The 16,783-nt window shown below is 53.4% G+C and overlaps 3 protein-coding genes across 7 annotated transcripts in view; 2 read left to right on the forward strand and 1 right to left on the reverse strand.

The window, feature by feature from the left end:
- Nucleotides 1–4,352: 4,352 nt before the first annotated feature.
- Nucleotides 4,353–7,231, forward strand: Glmp (glycosylated lysosomal membrane protein). Of its 2 annotated transcripts, none has more exons than XM_004871201.4 (6): nt 4,353–4,545; nt 4,917–5,171; nt 5,472–5,555; nt 5,674–5,892; nt 6,272–6,528; nt 6,611–7,231. In XM_004871201.4, exons 1-6 carry the CDS (start codon nt 4,426–4,428, stop codon nt 6,774–6,776), a joined length of 1,101 nt encoding a protein of 366 aa, XP_004871258.2. In that variant the 5' UTR covers nt 4,353–4,425; the 3' UTR covers nt 6,777–7,231. The 2 variants fall into 2 exon arrangements, with proteins under 2 accessions (XP_004871258.2, XP_004871256.2); XM_004871199.4 differs by having other exon boundaries at nt 4,354–4,545; nt 5,358–5,555.
- A 213-nt stretch (nt 7,232–7,444) lies between these two features.
- On the reverse strand, nt 7,445–13,280 carry Tmem79 (transmembrane protein 79). Of its 2 annotated transcripts, none has more exons than XM_021249534.2 (4): nt 13,138–13,280; nt 11,660–12,438; nt 11,221–11,270; nt 7,445–8,444 (listed from the first exon to the last, which is right to left on the reverse strand). In XM_021249534.2, exons 2-4 carry the CDS (start codon nt 12,408–12,410, stop codon nt 8,256–8,258), a joined length of 990 nt encoding a protein of 329 aa, XP_021105193.1. In that variant the 5' UTR covers nt 12,411–12,438; nt 13,138–13,280; the 3' UTR covers nt 7,445–8,255. The 2 variants fall into 2 exon arrangements, with proteins under 2 accessions (XP_021105193.1, XP_004871254.1); XM_004871197.4 differs by having other exon boundaries at nt 11,221–11,434.
- Smg5 (SMG5 nonsense mediated mRNA decay factor) overlaps nt 10,555–16,783 on the forward strand; it is a 32,674-nt gene continuing 26,445 nt past the window's right edge. For 2 of the 3 annotated variants that reach the window (XM_004871198.4, XM_021249529.2), the window contains exon 1: nt 14,928–15,152. In XM_004871198.4, the coding sequence (XP_004871255.1) occupies nt 15,079–15,152 (74 nt within the window). In that variant the 5' untranslated portion in view covers nt 14,928–15,078. Of the gene's footprint in view, nt 10,720–14,927; nt 15,153–16,783 lie in introns of those variants that run through there. The other variant, XM_021249530.2, reaches the window with a different exon arrangement.

A 16,783-nucleotide genomic window follows, 5' to 3' on the forward strand; every position in this document is an offset into this window, starting at 1 on the left:
CCTCTTTAGACCTGGGGATTAGCTCAGTGAGAGAATGCTTGCCCAGCACTTGTGAGGCCCTGGGTGCCAGCCCTAGCACAGCAAAATAAAAATAAACACTATTCATCACCTAAAGAACAAGAGGAACCTGCTTGAAGTGCAGGTGTTCCCAGTCCGGTTGTGTGGACACACCCAGTAAGTGCTAGGACTCAGGATTTGTCTTAGAGGACATGTACTTTGTTGGTTTGCGTTTGAGTTTGGGGTGGGGGTGGGGGTGGGTGGTAAGGAGCATGAGCTCAAGACTTTACGCTTTCGAGGCAGGCAAGGGTAGCACCACTGAGCTAAATCCCCAGCCCTCAATCCCTTATTCTTAAGGGATGTAGAGAGGTAAGCGTCTGTCTTATAACTGCTCCAGGCTGAGGCAGGGCATTGATACTGCCTGGCCTTGGATGGAAGGAGAATATTAATGAAAAGTAGCTCAAAAAGTTGTGCAAGTCAGAAAATTATCACCATTTGCATAAGCTTTTCATCTTTAATATTAACATGTTTGTCCAGAGCTGTTAATCTAAGTACAACATGTGGCGTTTAAGAGCATGTGGAGTCTCCCGTTTTGTCAGACAAATCTAATGTTCTTTGAATTATAACAATGGGAGGGAATACACTAAAGATTTTTGTGTTTTTACTGTAGGGCTCTGTTGTAGAATGGATGACCTTTTTTGTAATGACCAGCTCCAGATAATACAAACATGAAGACTGAAGTAGATAACAGGAAGATAACACAGCTTAGTAACTAGAATATATCATTTTTTATTCTGTGGGGACACCTGTACAAGAAGCTAAGTCTTCCCGCGGGCACTTGGAATAATGTTAAAAGAATGAGAATATGCTGAGGCTGAAGGACACATTCTTGGCCTTTTTTTTTTTAAGTTCTTTTATTTGGTACATTTTAGGTATACAGTATGTTTACATTTGTCATTGGGTGCTTGAACCTGTTCATGATGTATCTCGGTTCTTATTTTTCATTCTTGGCTTTTTGAGGCAAGGTCTGCCTGTGCAGTTCAGGCTGGGTCTCGAACTCCTGGCAGTCCTGTCTCAGCTGGAATTGCCACCATCCCCTGCAAGGGACAGTTGTTTGGAAGGGCCAGTGGGATTGAGAAGCACTCTTTTTTTTTTTTTTGTACTGGGAATCAAACTCAGCCTTGAGCTTGCCAGGCAGGTGCTGCACTGCTGAGCTACATCCCTGGCCCAGAATCACAGCTTCTTATTTTTCCTTCCTCTTGCAAAGGGTCCTTTCATTGGTGGCGAACCCATGGCACCGGGTCCTTCCCTTCAGCCTTTACCTTGGTCCTTGATTCACACATTCAGACTATAAGCTGAATATTTGGTAAATAACATACTGCTTACCAGGGACGTACTAGATACTTTGTATGTGTTAACTAGTTTTCACAGCAACCCCATATGAGAGGTAATGGCCCTCATTTTGTGAGTGGGAATCTAAAATAGAAAGTAACACATCCAAGGGTCCCAAGTGTGGGATCACACAGTGTGATGGAGCACATCTGTAGTTTGATCTAGCATGTGGGAGGCTGAGGCAGGAGGATCATTTTGAGTGGCCAGCCTGGGCTACTTTGAACTACATAGCAAGACCCTGTCTTGAAAAGAAAAAGGAACACTGGGGAAGGCCAGCCAGGGTCCCTGCTGGCTCTTGTGACTGAATTGGGGAGTGGAGAGCCAATGACTGAGTCCACTTCTGGACACTGCCTTGTCCATCCCTAACCTGAGCTGCTTTGCTGGGCCTAAAGCCATCACCTTTTACGCAGAATTCTACAAGACTAACCCTAAGGCCTTTGCTGAAGTCCTTGCCTCTATTAAGAGTGTCAGTTGCCTCTGAGCACTAAGTCCTGAGAGGGATGATGGGTAAATTCTCAAATTGACAATTAAGATCTTGGTGAGGTCTGGGGATTTGGCTTAGTGGCACCATGCCTGCCTTGGAAGCACAAGGTCCTGAGTTCAATCCCTGTTACCAAAAAAAAAATCTTGATGAAATACTACTCTGAGGGGTTGGAGATGCAATTTAGGGGTAGAGAATAAGCCTAGCATGTGTGAAGTCCTGGATTCCATCCTGAGCTCTGCAAAGAAAAAAAAATATTTCCAAGAGCTGAGCATGGTGGCACAAGCCTGTAATTCTAGCACTCAGGAGGCTGAGGCAGGAAGATCTCCACAATTTCAAAGCCAGCCTGAATTTAGACCCTGTCTAAAAACCAGAGCTGGTGGTTTTGCCACCTGCTGTGCAAGTGCAAGGACCCAAGTTCAATCCCCAGTAACAACAAAAATAAATAAAAACCAGAGCTGAAGAATTAGGGAAGTCCTGAAGAAGCTAGTCACATCCTGTGGATTCTTACCATCTGTGCACATTTTGATGGCAGTTCTAATATCTAAGCATAGATAGTGCGGTTTTTCCAGTCCTTTTTTTGGCTTTTGGACCTACAGTGTCCTTCCTCAAAAACTGTACATCTGTGACATGCTAGATGCATCTGGGTTCTTCGCTCTAGCTTTTGGAATCCTTCATTCTAAAAGTTAACAGTGGTTAAAAGTCTGCATGAACCCTGTTCACTAAACCTAGCAAGTCCGTGAGTACTTTTGCTGCCGCCTCTGTTGATTATTCCCACTCTCAGTTCCAGCCAAGTCTTATCCCCCCCCCCCCATAAATCAGGATTAATTTTCCCAACAACCAGGTCAGAACCCAGGGATGCTCTATCACTGAACTATGTCCCAGCCCTTTATTTTGAGACAGGGTCTTCCTCAGGGCTTTGCCCAGGCTGTCCTTGAACTTGGGTCCCCTCCCTCAGCCTTCTGAGTAGGGGGAATTACAGGCATGTACCAGATCTAAGACTTGTTTTTATTCTCCCTTACAGATCCCAGAGTTGATAAAGGATACATGTGCTTTTCTCAAGGGAGTTTTAGGATTAACACTTCATCCTAGAGTAGCCATTTGGAAGGAAAAAAACAATGAAGTTCGATCCCTATTTTACTATAGCAAAATTAGCTCCAGGCAGCTAAACCGAGTGCAATAATCTCAGCACTTGGGAAGCTAAGGCAGGAGGATTGCAGCAAGTTTGAGTGTGGGCTACAGTGAGTTCAAGACCAGCCTGCATTACATATCCAGGCCCTGTCTCAAAAAACAAATCAAGCCAACCACAAAAATACCTAAGGGAGGAGAGATTGGGGGGAAAAGCAAAATCAAGATATGTACAGGTACAAATTCCCTATGATGAATGTTATGTATATCTAAAATGTACGAATAAAAATTTTAGGGCTGGAGCCAGGGATTTAGCTCAGTGGTTTTGCCACCTGCTGCACAAGCGAAAGGACCTGAGTTCGATCCCTGGTACCCCCCCCCCAAAAAAATTTAGGCCCGGGGATGTAGCTCAGCAGCACAGTGCAGCACCTGCCTGGCAAGTGCAAGGCCCTGAGTTCAATTCCCAGTACCCCAAAAAAAATTAATTAAAAAAAATAAAACACGGGCCGGGGATTTAGCTCTGGTTCTGTCGCCTGCCTCGCAAGCGCAAGGACCCGAGTTCAATCTCTGGTACCAAAAAATAAAATAAAATGCTTATTTTAAAAAAAAACAAGTAGAAGAGCCAGCCATGATGGGATACACCTATAATCCTAGCTGATCTGGAGGCTAAGGCAGGCAGATTACAAGTTTGAGGCCAAAAACAAAGGGCTGAATCTCAGTACTATATGGTGATTCTAGTTTCAACCTCCAGTACCCAAAAAAAAACAAAAATGGAAAGAGAATGTTTCAACATGAGAATGTCCTTAAAGAACTTTTAAGGGCCAGGGATTTACCTCAGTGGTTCTGCCTCCTGCCTCGCAAGCGCAAGGACCCGAATTCGATCCTCGGTACGGAAAAAAAAAGTTGGCAGTTAAGCCCGGTTGTGGTGGTACACGCCTGTAATCCCAGCACCCTGGAAGCTGAGGCGGGAGGATCGCCCCGAGTTCAAAGCCAGCCTGGACTGCATAGACCGTATCTCAAAAACATATATATAAAATAAATAGGTTGACAGTAGAACCCTCTCTGCGACGTTCCACAGAATTCCTTCCAGTTCCACTCTGGACCTTCCCGCCAGACACTAGGATCCCATTGGGATCTTCAATCCAGACTCCCGCCCCCCCCGCCCCCCGCTCACTATCGGTGACTCAGTGGGACTGGCTGTGTAGGAGAGGCCAGGAGGGCGTCCACAAAGCTGACCTGGAATATCTTGTTTGCCAGCCTTGCGGGGATGATGCACGCCCAGCCTCCCTAGTTCTGGTCCAGCGCATGCTGAAACTGGGTTAAAGGAGGCAGACTCTAAAACCTAGTGTGGTGCCCCGCCCTCCGCAGGGATCGGCTGAGTCCCAGTCACATGACTTCGCGACTTCCGGCAGCTGGGGCTGCTCCGCATGTGCAGTTGTGGGGAGTCCCGCCGGGGTTGGGGGCCCTACGCCCCCAGCCCCGTGCTCTTCCTGAGTCTGTTTGTGTCTGCGGCCCCGTTTGGGCTGCTGGGGGAGGAGACCCGTCAGGTGAGGGCCTGGACCGCAGTGAAGAGGTCTCCGGCAGAGCTGCAACGTGGGGGACCCCGGGGAGGAGGGCGGCTGCCGGAGAAGCGGGTGCGGCTGTGGGCCATAGGGAGGGACTGTGGAATGGCAGGTACGTGGCTCCCAGGCTTCCAGCTCTGGATGACCCAGGTCCGGGTAGATGTTGGCTTTTTTCTTCTAGGCTCTGTGCCTGGCCGCCTTCCCACCAGGCCCGGGCAGTGCTGGCTCGACCCCCAACCCTTGCCCCATCCCAACTCTGCCCGCTTAGCTTCCCTTGCGCTCCAGGCCCCACACTTCCCCCGGCGCTGTGTCTCTCCCTGGTCCCGTCCCCGCCCTTCCACTACTCCATGTTCTAGGTGTCTCTGGAGGTGCCGGGCTGGCCAGACCATCCCCAGAACCTGCTTCATATCCGGGCGGTGGGCCCCAACTCCACCCTGCACTACGTGTGGAGCAGCCTGGGGCCTCCCGCAGTGGTGCTGGTGGCCACCAACACCCCCCACAGTGTCCTGAGCATCAACTGGACCCGCCTGCTGTCCCCTGAGCCAGACGGGGGCCTGGCGGTGCTCCCCAAGGACAGCATCCAGTTTTCGTCTGCTCTCGTCTTTACCAGGGTGAGGAGGTTGGGGGAGATCAGGAGGGAAAGAGCACAGAGGAGGGCTTACCCCCATGAAGGCCGCGACTACAGGTGCGGGGGGTGGGGTGGGCGAAGAGGGTCAGGTGAGGGCCTGGCCGAGGGAGGTGAGGCCTCTGGGGAAACCCAGGCTAGGCAAGCCCCGGTCCACCCCACCGCCCCACAGCTGCTGGAGTTTGACAGCGCGGCCTCGGGCGCTGCAGCAGAGCCCCCGGGAAAACCCTATCCTCCGTACTCCTTGGCCGAGTTCTGGTGGAACAACATCACCGACTCACTGCAGCCTGCCACCCTGAGCGCCACCTTTTGGGGCCACCCTGCACGTGACCCAGCCGGGACTTTTGCCAATGGTAGCCTGGCCTTCAGGGTGAGTGTGGGGAAAGAGGAGGAGTCTGAAGGCTGGTTCCTGAGGGTGGGAGTTGAGCCGGGTACCCCCCAGCCCAGGCATGGGTCTACTTCCACCCCTCCCACGTCCTCCTTCCTAGGTCCAGGCCTTCGACAGAGCGGGCCGAGCTGCTCAGCCCCCTCGCCTCCTGCACACAGCAGACACCTGCCAGCTAGAGCTGGTCCTGGCTGGGGCCTCTCCCCGAGGGAACCGCTCCCTGTTTGGGATCGAGGTGGCCACCTTGGGGCAGGGCCCCGGCTGCCCCGTGATTCAGGAGCGGCATTCCATCGACGATGAATATGCGCCTGCTGTCTTCCAGGTCAGGCCCCGCAGAGACCAGGATGTAGGCGGGACCTCTTGGGACCTCAGAATCCTGCAAGCACTTAGCATTTCGGAACACTTTCTCCCGGCCCCTTTATAAATGCTGGGTGGGTGCTAAGGAGTCCCACCTTCTGCCTCCCAGAGACAAAGGGCAGAGGCAGATGACTGGTCTGTGGATGAGGCTCTCCACCGGGGCCTGGGGCCCAGGAGGAGCTGGGTGCAGCAGAGCTCTGCTGGAAGGACTGTGGGCCGGGTGCCCTGGACTGTTAGGTCCGGGCCCAGCAGGGTCCTCAAAACTGTCACAGATGGGGACCGAGAGAGGCAGAGCCCGCCCCACTGTGGTCCTTCTCACGCTTCGCGTTCACCTTTCTCTCCAGCTGGACCAGCTGCTGTGGGGCTCGCCCCCTTCTGGCTTTGTGCAGTGGCGCCCCGTGGTGTTCTCCCAGGAACAGGCAGACCGAGACTCAGCCCTGTCCTGCCAGGCTTCCCCTCTTCACCCCACCTTGGCACACTCTCTTCCCCAGTCGCCTGTTGTCCAAGCCTTCTTTGGACCCCAGCAAAACTACTGTACCTTCAGCCTGACATTTGGGGCTTCCACAGGCCCTGGCTACTGGGACCAGCACTACCTCAGCTGGTGAGGGCATGGTTGGGCTGAGGATGTGGTGAGGCCCGCCCTCCCTGGAGACTGCTGACCTCTTTTTCCCCTCCTGTTCCAGGTCTGTGCTTCTGGGGTTGGGCCCCCCGCCAGTGGATGCCTTGTCCCCACTCATCCTGGGAATCATGGCCGTGGCCCTGGGTGCTCCAGGGCTCCTGTTGCTGGGGGTAGGCGTGGCCCTGCTCCTGCACCGCACGCACCCCTCAGAGTACCGATCCATAACCTGAGGCCCACTCACCAGGGAGGCCATGGCGGGACCTGCCGTGCTGGAAGGTCAATGTTCCCAGCCCTTTTCCCTCGCCTATCTTGCTTTTCTACAGAGCCTCAGAGAACAGCCTCAACATCTGAGGACCCCCAGGTGGGGTTTCTCGAGTTCACTGGGGAGGGGCCAGCATTATTGCTGAAAGAAGGTCCCCTTTGTGTTGCTTCCATGTGTAGTCACTCCTTCCAATCCGTGTTCCAAGTAGGGTATCGTGGCGCACGCCTGTAATCCTACCACTGGGGAGGCTGAGGGAGTAGGATCACCATGAGTTCCAGGCCAGCCTGGGCTACATGGTGAGTTCAAGGCCAGCCCAAACTACATAAACCCAGGCCCCTTTCCACTGGATGACATTCAAAGCCCTGAAAGAGTGTCTAGCTGGCTGCCTCTGCCAGCATAAAATAGAATTATTTTTTCACAAGGTTTCAGGCTCACTGTGTGAGTGGCGTTGGGTGGGCTTGAGGCTGATTCCCCGGAATGGGAGTGTAAGAGATGGGCTAGAAGGCAGGCGTCTGAGGCCCCGTTGTGCCCCTCCCCTGGAGCTGGGGTCCTGCTAGCCACCCTCCATGTCCAGTCGGAATCAGACAAGGAGGAACGCCTGAGGCCAGGGGCGCAAAGAGGGAGAAAGCCAGTGCAGACCGTGGCGCTGATTTATTGTTACACACCCACTCAACAGGCTAACCTCAGCCATGCACTTCAGCACCCCGGGCGCTGCGCGGACGAGATGGTCAGACGCATGCGCACTGCCTGCGGAGGCGGCAGGACGCCCGACGCCCTACGCCCTGTCCGCTATTCTCTCCCTGTGGAAGGCGTGACTTCCGGGAGGTCTGGAGGCGGGAAGTCCCAGGGCCTTGCACAGCTCGGATGGGAGGAGGTGGCAGCTCTGGGGAGGTGACAGGGCCCCAGGAGGGTCCTCACTAAACATCTGCAGTGTTTCCAGTGGCCTTGAGTTCTGTCTGCACCACTGGCATAGAACAGGACAGAGTTGGGCCTCACGGGAAGCTGGGGAGGGGCCAGAGTCCAAAATTGGGGGCCTATCGGCAGTTTGCAAGGCGGCTCAGGAAGGAGCCATGCTTCTCCTCCTGGTCTTGGCCCCTTGTCCTCAGTATCCTTAAGGGACATCCACATCTTTCCCTGCAAGAAAAGTCCCTTACCAGGCTTGGTGGCGCACACCTGTGATCTCAGCACTCAGGAGGCTGAGGCAGCAGGATTGCCCGAGTTCAAGGCCAGCCTGGGCTACAGAGTGAGACCCTGTGTCAAAAAAAAAAAAAAAAGCCCCTCCCAAAGCAAAGGGAAGCGGTGACTCAGGAAAGCCAGGGTGGACCCCGTCTCTTCCCATGGGGCAGCAAGCTTCCTCTCACCCGTCTGGTCGGTCTAGCCTGGGCCTGTAGCTGGGTACGGAAAGGTGTGTCTCGGAGCTACTCAGCCCCAGGGACGAGGCCAGTAGTCAGAGGCAGCGCGGGCATGGTCCGGATAGTCCAGGCGGCTCTCCGAGGCCGTGAGCATGCGCTCTGGCTCCACCATGAACATGTAGTAGAGATTCCACACCAGCATGGCCAGCAGCGGCAGGAACGTCAGGCCGTAGCCGAAGCCTCGGAAGGAGCGGCCCACGGCGAAGGACAGCCAGTATATCAGCCTGTAGGCAGACAAGTGTCGAGGGGGCTACTCCAGGGACCCAGCTCAACTAACAGGCAGAAGGCTGATGGCAGGGAGAAGAGGGTTGGTGTCTATGCCTGGTACTGTATTTCTAAAAACAGCCAAACTGGGTGTGGTGGCGCATGCCTGTGATCCTAGCACTCAGGAGGCTGAGGCAGAAGGATTCCCCAAGTTCAAGGCCAGCCTGGGCTACATAGCAAGGCCCTACCTCAAAGAAAGCCAGAGTTTATGCATTTACTGTGTGGCAGGAATAGGGCTTGTTACTGTAAGTGCACTATTTAATTTTGACTTTCCCACATCCCAACTAGTTAAGTACATTATTCCTCTCCCCTCTTTATTTACTTAGTTTTCAATTTTTAATTAAAAATCTTTGAGTCGGTAGCGGGGCATAATGGCACAAGCCTGTAATCCCAGGACTCTGGGAGGCTGAGATAGGAGGATTGCAAGTCCCCACCACCACCAGGGATCGAACTCAGGACCTTGTGCTTGCAAGGCAGGTGTGGTGCCACTGAGTTAACTCTCCAGTCCTAGGATTGCAAGTTTTTTTGTCTTTGTTTTTGGTACCAGGGATGGAACTCAGGTCCTTGTGCTTGTGAGGCAGGTGGCGGAACCACTGAGCTAAATCCCTGGCCCAGGATTGCAAGCTTTGAGCCCAGCCTGGGCAATTTAAGGACTTAATAAGATCTTGTCTCAAATTTTTTTTTTTGGTACCAGGGATCGAACTTGGGTCCTTGTGCTTGCACAGCAGGTTGTCTCAAATTTTTAAAAATGAAAAAGATTGGAGATGTAGCTCAATCAAAGACCTTGGATTCAATCCCCAGTACCAGAAAAAAAAAAAAATCAAAGAGCATTATATATCCACATGGCTCTAAATCCAATGCATATTGACAAACATCTTACTCCCTTGGGTGATTCCCACCTATTCTCCCCTATTTGCACCCCATGTATCCAGTATTAGGGTTTCTCATGCATTTTTTTTTTTTTTTTTTTTTTTGGAGACAGGGTCTTGCTATGTAGCCCAGGCTGGCTGTGAACTAGAGGTGATCTTCTTGCTTCAGCCTCCTTCAGTGTTGGAATCACAGGCATGTGCTACCACACTCGGTTTAGTCTTGTGCATTGATTGTTCTATATATATGTAAATAAAATGTGTGCACTGCTGGGATGGAATCCAAGGCCTCCTCGAGGCCAGAGGCCTTGCTGTGCTAGGCCAGCTCTCTACCACCAAGCTACACGCTAGCCTGAATGAAAAGTTTTTTGCTTTTTTTTGGTACTGGGGATCAACTCGGGTTCTTGTGCTTGCGAGGCAAGCAGCAGAACCACTGAGTTAAATCCCCAGCCCTCTGGATGAAAAGTTTTGATTTCTTTGTCCCTTTTTTGAAGTATGGCAGCAGACTATATAGACCTCTGCATGCTGACATTTTCCCATGTCATTTATCGTGGAGATCACCGTAAATATGTGCAGTTTCCTCATTCTTTTATGGCTGGGGTGTGGCCCATCCTATATTTGCCTTTTGCAGATTAAGAAACTAGGATTCCAAAGGGCTCTAAGGTCACATCTGGAAAATAGCAAAGCCACGATTTGAACCCAAGCCTGTTGTTCATCACCCCCTCTTCGCACATTTCAGGGGGGCAGAAGGAAAAATGAGAGTAAGGAGGCCAGCTTAAGTGGGCTTTCAGCCTTGAAGATCAGAGGAATGAATCAACTACCACCAAAATGCAAAACCCCCTGCTGGAGAATTCCCTCCAGGAGGGAGAGAAGGAGAATAAAGAGAGTGAAAGTGTGTGATGTATGTCTGAGTCCCTGCCCTAAATGTAACCTCTGTGTACTGCAAACATGGACTAGTGAAAACAAAAAAAGGACTATTTAAAGAAAAAAAATCTACCAAAAATGCACGCCCCTCTTTGTGGAGGGGTGATGACATGCTACAAACCTGGCTTCTGCTCCTGCTGAAAGTAACAGAGGAAATGTACCTGGGAAGAATGAAAACACTTCCTTTTTTTGTTTTGGGGTTTTGGCTGTGTGTGTGTGTGGTTGGGTGTTGTCTGTTTGTTTGTTTTTGAGACAGGGTCTCACTATGTAGTTCAGGTAAGACTTGACCTCACTGTGCAGCCCAGGCTGGCTTCAAACTGACAGCCATCCCGTTCCCTCAGCCTCCTGAGCACTGGATTACAGGCCTGTGGCACTACACTCGGCAAAACATCTCCATTTGGATCCAAGCAACCCAGGCCTCAGGAGAGGCTGAGTCACGACAATGGTGAGTTCAAGGCCAGCCCCGGCTACATAGCAAGATTCCGACTCAAAGAACAAAATCAACCAAACACACAAAATCCTGGGATGGAGTGCACTCTGAGAGGCTTCAGTAGGAGGGTCACAAGTCCTGCCTGGGGATTTAGCAAGATCCTGTCTCAAAATAAAAAAATAAAAAAGGGCTGGGGATGTAACTCAGTGTGAAGGTCCTGGGTTCAATCCCCAGTACCACACACACACAGTCTCAACCCTTGGGAGGCTGAGGCAGGAGGGTCACACAGAGTTTAGGCCCAGTCTGGGATAGATTGTGAGTTGAAGGCCAGCGGTGAACTATGTAGCAAGACCCTGTCTCAAAATAAAAAATAAAGGGGTGAGGATGTAGCTCAGAGTGAAGGCCCTGGGGTACAATCACTAGAACCGAGAGACAGAGAGAGAAAGAGAGAGAGAGAACGCCAGGAGAGTGAGCGCTGTCTGTCACCTCCCTCGCCCCAGCCCAGCCCCTACTCACCTGGAGATGGCGAACAGCCCGGTGAGCAGAGGGAGCAGCTTGAGGGTGTCCTGGGGCAGGTAGGTAGAAAGCACAGCCAGGTTGAAGAAGTAGAGGATAAAGAGCTGTACAGACTGGGCCACGTACTGTCGGTGGATCTCCACCTCCCGCCTTGGCTCTCCAAAGGGCCGCAGGGCAGAAAAGCACAGCAGGCTCAGGCCTTGCACCAGGAGTCCTGGGGGGAGGGGCCCAGGGTCAGAAGAGGCGGAGGGGCGTGCACAGCGAGGACTGGGGGCACTACAGGGCGCTATGCATGGGGCAGAAGTGGTTCCGGGAGCGGATGGGCCCCAAGTGTCAAGAGCTGGCCTGGGGTACAGGCTGAGCAAAGGCCAGGCATGTGGGCCCTGCGCCGCAAGTTCACTCCCCAGATCCCCTTTCTTCTCCCAGGGTGCAGACTCACCCAGCACGATGGGGAAGGTAGCGAAGACCCCGCAGCGCAGTGTGTAGACCAGGCGGGAGCTCATGGTGGGCAGCCGCGGGGCGTCAAAAGGCAAGAAGGCATATGCCCCGTAGAGCAGGCAGGGGAAGAGGAGCAGAGCAGCTCCCACTGAGGCCATGGCTCTCAGCCCCTCGCGGCCTCTGCAGCTCCTGCAGCCCCCAAAGGACTGGCCAGGTGGCCTCACGACTGCCTCAGCCCACTTGCACTCGGGGGGCTCAGGATGGGTGGCCCGGGGGGGCACGAAGGTCCGGCGCTTGCCCTCACCCGCCTCAAAGCACACAATGAGGTCCTCCTGGGGCTTCCGCTCGATGCACTGCAGGTCAATGGGCACAAAGGCGCGGGCCACCTTCTCAGGCAGCACATTGCTGTCATCTCCAGGTAGCTCCTCTGCCTTGGTGAGTGGCTCCAGAGGGTCCGGCTCAATGTCCCGCCAGCCCGGGGGGTCACAGAGTGGGGCGCTAGGCTGAGGGTCACTCCCCCAGGGCAGAGTGGCAGCCTCACTTACTGTGCTCTCCAGCCCATCCTCGGTCCCCTCTCTGGCTGTGGGAGACCCAACTGATGACCCCACTCTGAGGGACTCAGCTCCGGGGGACTCAGCCTCACTTCCCCCTTCTGGCTGCTCGCCATTGGGGATCAGAGTCTGGGGCGGGCTCTTCTCTGGGGCTTCAGGCCCCTTCACTTCCAATAGGGCCAGCGTCTCGGGTTCTGTCATGCTGGGGGCTCCACAAGCTCATGTCATCCTGGAAGAGCAGAGGGAACCTCTGTCAGAAGCCCCTGTCTTCTGGCCTTCTGAAGGTTCCATGAGAGTGAGGCTCTCCAGGCCAGATGGCCTCACGGCTCCAGCCCCCGCCCCCCGCCCGGGACCTTAGGGAGAATGTGGTGCAGAGGAGGTGTTGAAACAGGGATGCCGGAGCTTGGTGAGCAGCTGCAATGGAACCACCATTTCACCACCAAATGCCGTCCAGCAGGACGGTGAGTCAGGGGGCACAGGCCCTGGCAGCTCTGGCCTCTTGTCAGCCCCACCCACGCTTCTGCCCCTACACCAAAAACCCTGGGGTCATGGCCAGCCTGGAGTAGGAACGGGAGGAAGAGGAGGTGTTAGAACTTTGTCAAGAGCTTCTTTCCCACCAAGCTCGTCCCTCCTCCCTGCAGAGCCCAAGGAGCTGGCAACTGCAGGACACTCAGTCTTTCTGTCTGCATTCTAGGTGCTCAGTCAGTTCACGAATGCCTCAGTACCCACCCTGGTCACCTCCACGTGTCCTGGCTCTATCTATTCTGACTTGTAGGTCTAATCATGGCTGTTTTTCATGCTGTGTCTCCTGTCATCCTCCCCTCCTCGCTACCTCCATCTAGCTTGCTCTGGATGGAACTGATTCCCCTCCTTCACCTCCTCCAGGGCTCTCCCACCCTTGCCATTTGGACCCATGACACCCTCTTACTTTTTCATCTGGAGAGAGGTGAGGGTTCCCAGTATCCGGGAAGGAGCTGCCCAGGTCTCTGCTGGCTCGGCAAGTGTTTCTCTCAGTCTCAGTCTGACTCCTTTTACCTGTGTCTCCAAACCTGTCTGACCAGAGCAGGTGGGGCCTGAATTAAAGGGGCAGGCCCTGCCCTGCTGACTCCGCCGCCGGCCCGCTGACAGAAAAAGCAGTGAACAAGGTCGTGCTTTGTGAAAGGAGTGCAGCCCGGCAGGTGTTAAGTTTATGTTCCAGGCACCTGGGAGGTGTCAGGATGCCCAGCTCAGGCAAGCAGAGGGGGAAGAGTGAGTTTGTGCCCCGAAAGGTGCTTGGAGTAACCATGGGATACCTAGAAAAGGAGATGGAATTTGTACATTTACTCATTCAGTGATTTTTATTTTTTTTGGTACCGGGGATCGAACTTGGGTCTTTGCGCTTGCGAAGCAGGCGGCAAAACCACTGAGCTAAATCCCCGGCCCAAAGTACAAGTGACTGTTTATTGTCAGATGTGGAGCACACCTGTAATTCCAGCACTCTGGGAGGCTGAGGCAGGAGGACTGCAAGTTCGGGTCCATCCTGGGCAATTTAGTGACTCAGTGAGATCCTGCCTCAAAATAAAAAATAAGGGCTGAATGTGCAGCTCAGTGCAGAGGCCCTAGATTGAATCTGAAGTACTGGGAAAAAAAGAAAAAGTTTTATAAATTGACCATTGGCTGTGCACTATTCTAGGGACAGACGAAGAAGATAAGGTCAAGGTCTCTGGCCTTGAGTTCATGTTCTGTGGCATAACAGATGGTAAGAAGCCTCACAATTCAATCCGTAAGAGCATTTCAGTAGGGAAAACCTCACTGCTAAGGCAACATGAGCTGGAATGAGGGTGTTCCATGCAGAGGAAATGCAAGGGAAAGGCCAGTAGGTGGGACTTGGGCTGTTTCAGGAACAGAAAGTTTTGGCAGCGGGAGCCAGGAGCGTGGTGGTAGAACGGGAGTCCCATTATACTGTGTACACAGGACCCGGAACACCTGCTTTTTAGTTCCCGTTTAAGGTTTAAAAAAACTAAAAGGAATCCAAGACAGGAATGGTGTCGCACACCTGTAATCCCAGCACTGGAGAGGCTGAGGCAGGAGGATTGCTGTGAGTTTGAGGCCAGCGTGGACTACGTAGTGAGTTCAAGGCCAGCCTGAACCACACAGTAAGACCTGTCTCTAAACAAAACAAAACAACTCCCCAAACCAAAACTCTAACCCAAATTAGGGAGGAGGTAGTCTTTCTTTTTTTGTGAACTCAAGGCTTCTTGAATGCTAAGCAAATGGTCTTCCACAGACCTACTACATCCTCAGCCCAGAGGCGCCCTAGTGGGAGGAGCAGGGGCCAAAATGTGAGGAGGGACTTCTCATTCCTATGAGACCTTAACCCTAGAGTCATCTGAGCTTTGTGAGGGGAGGGACAGGCTCTAGCTTGCTCATCTGTGTCCCCAGAAGCCAGTCCGGGCTTGGGAAAGACCACTGTAGGGCACAGCAAAGTCACGCTCCCAGCTGAGTCCCCCTGCCCGTGTACAGTTTCGCAGCAGTCGCCTCTCCCGGCCCACTGTCGGTTCTCCGTTGCCTTTGTCAATAAAGTTTTTCTCAAGGGCTCGGAGAAGCCAGAAAGAGGCCATGCTGCCCAGAGTTAGTTCTGGCAACTTCCCGGGAGGGAAACCGATTTCGCGAGATTTGGTACCAGCCGGTCACTTTTCTGAAGCAAGGCGGCTGCTATCGCGAGATTTGGTGGGGGGAGGCGGAGCCGTCGCACGCAGCCGCCTCACAGCAATGGCGGCCGAGCAGGGCCGGTGGCGGCAGAGGCCACGGCTACGGCCGGAGACGGCGGCGGCAGTAGTAGCGGGTGGCGGGGGCCTGTGACCAGGAGCCGCCCGCGGGCCCGGGCATCATGAGCCAGGGCCCCCCCGCCGGGGAGAGCAGCGAGCCCGAAGCTAAGGTTCTGCACACCAAGCGGCTTTACCGGTGAGAGGAGCCGGGGCTGGGCTGCGGGCGGGGGGCGGAGCCGCGGGCCGGGAGCGGGAGGGTGCGGTTCCAGAGAGAGCCGATTGCCAAAGGGGCGGGGTCCCGGATCCCAGGTGGACCTGGCGGGAGGGACTGGGTGGTGGGAAGCACGTGGAGGAATCCCCTCCGCTGTGGGCGTGGGCTTCGCAGAGTTGGGGTCACGAGGTGGGAATTGGGGGCGGAGGGGTTTGGTAGGTTAGGGTGGAGGTCGCGGCGAAGAACCCGCCAGTGAACGGTCCTACTTAGAACCGGGTAGGATTTACAGGGAAGCACCCTAGACCCAAGTCCACCGAGCCAGGTCGGGTCCTTGCTTTGCCGCTCTCTGGCTCTGTGACCTTGAACCTCAGTTTTCTCTTACTTAAAAGGAGAGATTTGAATTGGATGCACTCTGAAATTCCTGACGGCTCTAATTTTGGAGAATCTTAATGAGAAGAAGACTACAAGGCTAGTTGTGTTGGCTTGGAAGCGCCATGAAGGGCTTTGGGTCCAGAGTGTTCTTAGGCCGTGGGATCCCATTTCAGGAAAGCTTGGGACTCGCCAGTCCTGCCTTCCTCCCAGCCTCATGATTACGAGTCTCCTGCCAGGCAGCTTCCATTCCTGGTTTCTGATTTCCACGGTGCCACCCACACTCCTTCAGTCACATCTTCAGCCCTTCAACCCTCTCTGTTGGGAACAGACCAGCATGAGCTCTTCCCGCCCTAGGTGTTGGAGTTTTTGTGTAGGTCATCTAGAACACAGGCCTACGAACTGGCTTGCAACACGATGAAGCAGAGAGACCAAGCTGTGTTCTGTCTTCTAGCCGGAAGTAGGGTGTGGGGTTTCCATTTAACCCTCAGAGCCGCGGGGTCTATCTTGGTAGTGAAAGGGTCCAGAGCTTGTTGCCTTTTCCTCCCTGAATAGGCATCCTGTCAGCTCTGGCCTTGTAAACCAGAAGGCAGAGGGGAATGGAATATAGGCTGCTCCAGAAATAGAAAAGCGGTCCAATCCTGTAACCCCTGAGCTCCCACTGTGGGCTGCCCCAAGCCAGTCCCCAGGTGGTCTCGGTGCACGTGTGCCTTGTCACGCTGCTGAGTGTGGTGCTGCCTGTCAGACAGCGAGTGGGCAGTGTCTGCATATTCCTTACTTGTTTCCAGCTTTGGAGGTGACTGCCCAGCCTTCTGATTTTTCTCAAATCGAGTTCTCTCTCACAGGACTGTCATTATGGGACTGACTTGAGCTGGTGTGTTTGCATGTGTGGCTTTATGTGTGCACAGGGATGTCTCCCTGTCATCGTGTATTGTTGACTTTGAGTGGGGAGGACATTGGAGGCAGTCAGTCTCTAGTTTTATTATTATTATTATTTTTTTTTTTTTCTTGAGACAGGGTCTCACTATGTAGTTCAGGCTGGCCTTGAACTTGCGGCAATCCTCCTGCCTCAGCCTCCCAAGTGCTGAAATTACAGGCGTGTGCCACCATGCCCGATGTTTTTATTATTTATTAAAGCAATAGTAATTGGTGGAAGGAACTGGGAGGAAGGTCTAATTTCTTTGCCTAAGATAAATTTGTTGTTGAGACTATGGACTTGTCTGTCTTAGGACCTCAGTAAATTTGGG

Source organism: Heterocephalus glaber, unplaced genomic scaffold (assembly GCF_053883595.1).
Source record: "Heterocephalus glaber isolate CG9 unplaced genomic scaffold, H.glaber_assembly_v1.0 deba00001795, whole genome shotgun sequence".
Lineage (NCBI taxonomy): Eukaryota > Metazoa > Chordata > Mammalia > Rodentia > Bathyergidae > Heterocephalus > Heterocephalus glaber.

Coding starts and splice junctions, on each gene's coding strand:
- Tmem79 (XM_004871197.4), bottom strand. CDS start 12,410: ATGACAGAACCCGAGACGCTGGCCCTATTGGAAGTGAAGGGGCCTGAA. Junction 11,435..11,659: donor TACCTTCCCCATCGTGCTGG/GTGAGTCTGCAC, acceptor CCCTCCCCCCAG/GACTCCTGGTGCAAGGCCTG. Junction 8,445..11,220: donor GGGCTGTTCGCCATCTCCAG/GTGAGTAGGGGC, acceptor GTCTGCCTACAG/GCTGATATACTGGCTGTCCT.
- Glmp (XM_004871199.4), top strand. CDS start 4,426: ATGTGCAGTTGTGGGGAGTCCCGCCGGGGTTGGGGGCCCTACGCCCCC. Junction 4,546..4,916: donor TGGGGGAGGAGACCCGTCAG/GTGAGGGCCTGG, acceptor TCCATGTTCTAG/GTGTCTCTGGAGGTGCCGGG. Junction 5,556..5,673: donor ATGGTAGCCTGGCCTTCAGG/GTGAGTGTGGGG, acceptor CCTCCTTCCTAG/GTCCAGGCCTTCGACAGAGC.